We start from the raw sequence: 7,307 nt of genomic DNA on the forward strand, positions 1-7,307 counted from the left end.
AGGACTGGATATGAGAATAAAGATTCTGGAGTTTCCAGTGTTTCCACACAATGTTTCCAGTTCCCCATTATCATTTTATGATTTTTGTGCAGTTTTCTGTGTTACATATACAAATACTGAATGGAAAGAATCATTTATGTTGTCTCAAATGTATGTAGCCGTAGCTACATTAAGCTACACTTACATGGTTCCCATGGTCCTTAAATTCTTCAGGTCTTCATTCTTGGAAAACATGGCTTTTGCATGAAGTGACAACCAAAGGGAACTGTGGTGATCAGTGTTTAGTACCAAGATCACCTACACAGTGTCAGGAGACAAAATAATTTGAAAGTAAAGTCTAACAAAAGTATTTCTGAAAAAATAATCAATGAAAATGCATTGGTTCATCACCACTTCTCACTTCTCAGTCATCCGCATAATCTCTGCCAGGGTTATTTTTAAATTTCACTTTATTTTTAGAAAATTAACATTTAATACATGTACATGTATGTGAATCAATTTACTTGTTATTACTGTTGGCAACCTATGACCTGATCCAGTTGAGAAATGTCATCCAGACTCTGTAAAAACAAGAACCTGCTACAAACACCTCTGGAAGCATTTTTCTCACATTCATGGATATAAAAACACTCATAACAGAAATTCATACCATTTTGTTTCTTTATAGCTTTGATATAGGACTGGATCACACATTTAGACAAGGTGACTGGTCAGTCACGTTCTGAAAAACGTCTTCTACATATCATGCGGAATGAACCAATTGAACCATTGAGAATTAAAAACACGAAATGACTCCATGGTGACCAGTCCCTTGGCAGACTTCAGACCGTCCTGTCCAGTTCTGACCCTAACAAAACCACCTCTTTGTTGCAGTAGGCTTGCTGTCTAGTGTTCTTCCCAAGCCCAGAGCGTCAAAAGTCAAATTCCCAGCATCATACATAATGTCACACGTTTGTTACCTGTAACCTTTATTTGGCCCTGAGGGTAACAAAGGTGGATTGAGGTAATTTCCTGCATGAGGCTGCTGCCCCAAACGGAAAGGGGGGGGGGCACAAACTTGAATATCAAGCTGCTTCACACTATAGCAATCCGGAAGGTGGGATAAAAAAAAAAAAACCCTAAGAACCATCCTAATGTGAAAATGGCCACCCTTAGGCCTGAGACGCAATGCCCGCTGCCGCTGACTGCTGTGTTCGTTTTTCCATTGTGTTGGTCAGTGGCAAAATAGCAAACATATCGAATCCCCATGAGCCAAACAAAATCCATCGGTGTAAAATCGATAGCGTAAGATTGCACAGCTACCACATGCTGCCTGTTGCTGACACGCTGACGTGCCAGAACAGCCGACTGGTAATCGAACACATTGAGTGCTGCGTCCCTGCCTCTGTTCAGAGAGCTGGGTTTTCATTCCATTCAAGTAACACGGCTGATGATCAGGAGGAGCCCTGGCCTGCCACAGCAAGCTCAACCCCGAGCCCCACACACCCCCTGGTCCCATCACATCTGCTCACTCCCATTTTGGCGTACGCTCGCAGGGCCGGGTGCTCGTCTGGGTGGAATGCCCTGTAGACTGGGCGGGGGCAGAGGGTAACGGTTCCCCTGGCCTCTACAGCCCTGGCCGGCCGTTGAGCTTCTCGTGCATGAGCGCCAGGGCGCCGCTGGCAAAGTCTCGCAGGATGGCCACGGTCTCGCGCTGCAGCTGGAGGGAGTCGCGCACGAACTCCTGCTGCGTCTCGGTCAGCTGCTGCACGGACTCGGCCAGCAGCTCGAGGGAGCGCGACACCGTCTCCAGCAGCACGTTGGTGGTGTGCTGTTCCTGCACGCTGAGCGCCGCGCTCTGGACCAGCTTCTCGCTGGAGCCGGGGACCGGCGGGGGCTGCGAGTGCGACCCGGAGGATGACGGAAGGGGAGGCGGGGCCAGGTTGGCACTGGTGGCAGCAGTAGTGGAGCGCCTCAGTCCGGTCACCAGAGGCACCTCCTCTGCAGGGTTTGGGGGCGGAAGGACAGGGGGCAGAGGTTCCTCATGGTTCTCCTCGTCCGAGTCGACCAGCTGTTGGTCCTGGTCTGGGAAAGAGACATCGGGAGGTCAGGCCCCAGTGAAGACTGAAAGACAAGACCACACAGGTCGAAATGTTTGTGTTCCCCTTCTTGCATTTCATTATGCACCAAGATAAGTTTTGGTAGCTACAGGGATGAGGGTACTACTCCTTTATACACAAAGAGAATACACAAAGCTATGGTTACAGCCACTTCTCTTGATCTGCTGATCTGCCTGCCAGATAAAATTCAAATCTTGCCAAAATGACTATGACATCACTCTGAGCATTGGACCACAGGTGGCAACTGCCTCACTCACATGTCTTGGTGATGACAAAAAATTGCTATGGTGCTTCAGACCTGATCCGTTTAGCAAATAGGCATGATATTATGTGCATTTGATGTGTGTGCAGAAACATGCTTGCTGTTATGACTTGACAGCCAGATTGCATATGGTTCCATTACTCCTGATCTGTGGTGGTTTTTACCTTCAGCACTCGGTATTTCATACTGCATCTCAAAAGGAGTGTGCGACGTCTCTCCTATCATTAAATAAAAGGAGAAAGGAAAAAAACAATTCACAAACCTACATCACAATTTAGACCTCTATAGGCTTGTAATGTGGTGTCATTACAGTAATGATGGATTAAACAGCTGGCAAAAATGTTAAGCCCATAACATAAAGGTGTGGACTTCAAATCAAATAATGATGTCCATAAGGAGTGGAATCTACAGAGACACATTGCGAATAAGAACACTTTGGACAAAATGGGTTCTCAAATAACTGTGGGGAAACACAGTAATTAAAAACAAGAAAACACTGCCACGGACAGGACTCAGGCAGCTGTGAAATTTTAGGCAACCAATAGTCAAATGATCGTAAGCATTTTAATTCACTGAGATTTTGTTCAGTAGGACCCAGCATATGAGGCGGACTCACGCGATCCGACGCAGTAGACCGGGGACGCCCCTGTGTGGTCGTCTTTGTGCGGTAGGGAGACAGGGGGCAGTGGCAGAGAAAGGGGGACGGGCATTCCCAGTGCCGAGGAGGGAAGAGGCATGGCTGGGGTGTCCAGCCCACCATTGGACAAGCTGTGGAAGGAGGAAGAGGGCATCCCCAGCATGACATCCTCCTCCTCCTCTTCCTCGTCCCCTTCATCCTCGTCCCCAAGCCCTGCACCGGGGTAGAGGCCGCTGCTGGGTGTGGGCAGACGGCCGCGCTTGCCGTCCAACTCCAGGATCTGGTGCACAATGTTCTCCACGGGCGAGAGGTCACGGGAGAGGCGCGAGTTCATGCCCCTGTAGGGGACGGTCCCGGAACGCATGGCGGCCACCTTGCGCTTGGTGTCGCACTTGAGGTCGGACCACTTCTTGATAACTTCGATGATCTCGCGCTGGCACTCGCCGATCTCATTCACGCGAGCTGTGATCTCGGCCCAGGTGCGCTTCTTCACCTCTGTGGGGACGCCGCGGTTGAACTTGCCTACAGGAAACACATACGCACACACTCAGAGACTGCATGGGACCAGGGAGGGAGGAAGATCTGAGATGGAATGTTTGTGTGGTGTTTAGCACTAGCAAAAGTTATTAACACAACAGAGCCATGCACCAAGAAATAATGGCCTGGAGAAAATTGAGATTATTTCCTGTTCTGTAAGAATAAAAACACAACATGTCAGTTAACCCATATTATCTGATCATTTACCTATACATTACACTGTGTGTCACAGCTTAAATGTGTATACCCTAATATTACACCCCCAAGCCTACATTTATTTATATTATAATATACCATTTATATTTATGGGTAAATTCTTATATCTGACACTGCAGCTCTGCTGAAACCAGAGCACACTTTCCAGTAGTAAAAGTTTAGTAAAAGTTAGTGGTTTGTTACTTTCTCTTCACCTTAAAGTGTTTCATGAGGTGACCTTAACTTAAGTGTGTTGAGCCCATGGCTCTACAATGTCACTTTTGATAATTTTATCAGGGTTATTACAAAAATGTTTGTGGAATGGAATGTTTGTAGAATATCACATAAAATCCCATGTGCAGCATTGAGTTGGGTGTAACTGGTGTGGATTGGGCTGGGTGGGGGTGTTGCAGGGACACGGAGGCACTTGCCAACGACGATGTGGCGGTTCTTCCTCACTTCATCCAGCAGGATGTGGACCTCGCTGAATGTGAACCGTGCCTTTCTCTTTTTGAAGCGCATAACACCATCTTGGCTGCAGATGAAATCAGCCATCTCGCGCTGTCCTCTAGGGACCTCTCCCGCCTCCCTGCTGACCTGCCTGCAGAAGACAAACAAAGGCCACTCACTTCATACTGAGCTATGTTATAAAATATGCTAAGAAATCTCTCTTTTCTAATCTGACCTTGCATTACTACAATGTAACCCATGAGAATAAAGGAGTTCCTGTGGCAAATGTTTTCCACAGGCTACACTTTTCCATTGCTGTACCAATTTGAAAATTTCAATTAGGCCTATTCAGCTTAAAAATATCTTGGAAGTAGAGAAGTTCTGTGCCCAAGTTACCACAGGTCCCTGGACTAGCAAGATTGTCCCTGTAGAGCAGCGTTTCCCAAACCTCTCCTGGAGGACCCCTGTCCTGCATGTTTTAGATCTCTCCCTGCTCCAACACAGCTGACTTAAATCATCAGTTTGTTATTAAGCAACTTCAGGAGTTCATAGCGAGTTGATCATTTGAATCAGCTGTGTTGGAGCAGGGAGAACTCTAAAACATGCATGACAAGTGGTCCTTCAGGAGAGTTTTAGAAAACACATGTGGAGGAATGCTAAAACTGTGTCTCCTACGTATTTCAGATCACACAAAGGTCAGTCTACCTAACTAAAATATTAGCTTTTCTAAAGTTACAGTTAAATATAAATTTTAAAAGACTCAGTGTATGGGTATTTTTCTCTACAACTAACCAATATATACAATTCAAATATGTAGATTATTAATTGCATAACAAAAACTGTACAAGCACTACTCTGAAGCAACCCTACCCAATGTTTCCCAAATTCTTTCATGTAATATCATGCCTGTTTGCGAATTTTTTTTTTTCCCATCACACGCACTCTCTAAAGGATAATGCAATCTTTCAAAAAACTTCCTCTCACCTCAAATTGCCAGTTTACTTTGACAGGAAAGTGGACAAAAAGAGTACCTGTATTTCACCCTCACTTCACCTTTTATATTCAGCTTTGCAATTATAAACTTGAGGTATACGCTTACGGATAGCTCTGTTGTGGCCCTTTAGTCGAACGGACTGTGCATTTTGTAAGTTTTAGTCTGCCTGCATTGCTTATTAACTGCCTTGTTTGCATCTGCGGTGTTATGTGTCACAGCTCCCCTTCACCAGTCAGACACGGATGAAAACAAAACAATAAATCAACATTGTTTTTGAATTGACTGGACGGGAGGGCTGGCTGAAACAAAGAGTGAATCAACTGATATGGTATTTTTTTCCAGCATTGAAACAACAATTGAATCAACATCTAGCACAGCAGACGTTAATTAGAGAGACGGAGAGCTAAAATTAGTGTAGCTAAATTACTGAACATTCTGCCTTCGTTCTCTGTCTTTCATTCTAAAGCAAAGGAAAACTAAAAGAACACCTATCCATTCATCATTGAGTCCGCTCTCACTACATCACTGCCAGCATTTGGTCAGTTGCAGAGATTTACGATAGCTAGCCATTGTCCTCCCCCTGCTATTTAAAAGACATTCGGATTCTGAAGAACAATTGTGGATAGTTGTGACTGAGCAGCAGAGTAAAATTATGTTCTCCAGTTCTCTTGATATGTCAGAGACTAAAAAAGATAAGTTAAATCAACGCTGAATCTGTTGAGTTAATTGTGCCATTCCCTTTCACATGAAAATTGGTTCAACATCAGATCAACAAAGACGAAAATTGAATCAGCATCAAACACAACCATGGAAGAGACACAGCTGATGCGACTCTCATTTGATTTCAAATCGTCTTTTCCTGATGTTGATTTAACGTCAATCAGCGAACTGGTGTTGGCTCAAGATCCGGCTTAAATGTTGAACCATTGTCTGTTCTGACAATCTGAACCATTTTACCATTTTACTCACCAGCAAACAAAAACAGCCTACTTAGTGTGTTTTAACGCTGGGATATCCTTTTAAAGTATAGATAAAATAAAAGTCCTAAAAGATCATGATGATGATGATGACAACAACGACAATAATTTTATTTGGTTTTTGGTTTGTGACGGTATTTTAGTTTTAAACACCGACTGATATTACATACATAAGGCCTACATGACAGGAAATAACGGCTGGTAAATTCATTCAACCCAAACTCACGTTTATGCCTATGCAGTTGAATTTTCACTTAATCTATAGCTAAATTTTATCCTACAGGTTATCTAAGATCGGAAATCATACACACAAATTGCACTCATGTCTTCAGATGCAACTGATTTATACGGAACTGGCAACGCAACGTGTCGCTGTCAGTGCCCTCTCCCCCTGACCCCCAACATTTAATTCGGGCTATGTCGCAAAAACCACATTCACACTAAATAAATGTTGCACGCGTCACCATGGTCATATCTGTTTTTGGTGTAACCATTGATGAAATTACAACTTTATCTGACATCGTCGCCTCTGTGCACATGCAGAAAGACCCACTATACAGTGTACAGTATTCATCGTATAACGACACAGTAGACTTCCTGGTTCTTTGTAAACAGCTGCTGACAGCTAGCTAGCTTTATGTTTGTAGTCAGGCGAGCGCCATCTCAGTTCGTCCGAGGCAGCCTAGCTTGCCACTCATACCACAGCTACAGCTGAATTAGCTATCTAGCTAACAAAGGAACGTTACCAGTTATAGTCTATCGCTGAATTGAACTGTATCTGCATTCTGCAAGTAAACATATCATTAAGAAATCGCGATTTTTTAAAATACATCAGGTCGTATTTCGCTCGACCTGTAAGATTTGAGCATGTCATCCAGTAGCACGGCATATTTTTATTGCCGTTGTTATCAATCTAGTGAGCAACCTTCGCTAGCTACATAGTTAGCTAGCTGTGCTTATGGCTTCCCCGCACATTCTTTACGAAAACCAACATTGCTTACGTGCATATCAACGCAACTAGCTCGCATTATATCTTTACATGCGTAAGGACACGGTGGTTAATTTACCTGATCAACGTGGAAACTTGTTTTTTTATTAACGCAGTGGACAATAATCCAGAAACTTCGTACATTCGTAGCACATAAGGTTGCACAGA

The 7,307-nt window shown here is 44.2% G+C and overlaps 1 protein-coding gene across 1 annotated transcript; it reads right to left on the reverse strand.

Annotated features, from left to right (window-relative positions):
* Window positions 1–433: 433 nt before the first annotated feature.
* zgc:153990 (uncharacterized protein LOC768125 homolog) lies at window positions 434–7,307 on the reverse strand. The gene is made up of 5 exons (XM_036525192.1): window positions 7,219–7,307; window positions 4,162–4,331; window positions 2,978–3,520; window positions 2,526–2,579; window positions 434–2,064 (listed from the first exon to the last, which is right to left on the reverse strand). The coding sequence occupies exons 1-5, from the start codon at window positions 7,281–7,283 to the stop codon at window positions 1,607–1,609; spliced, it is 1,290 nt and encodes a 429-aa protein (XP_036381085.1). The 5' UTR covers window positions 7,284–7,307; the 3' UTR covers window positions 434–1,606.

Source organism: Megalops cyprinoides, chromosome 3 (assembly GCF_013368585.1).
Source record: "Megalops cyprinoides isolate fMegCyp1 chromosome 3, fMegCyp1.pri, whole genome shotgun sequence".
In the NCBI taxonomy this organism is placed as follows: Eukaryota; Metazoa; Chordata; class Actinopteri; order Elopiformes; family Megalopidae; genus Megalops; species Megalops cyprinoides.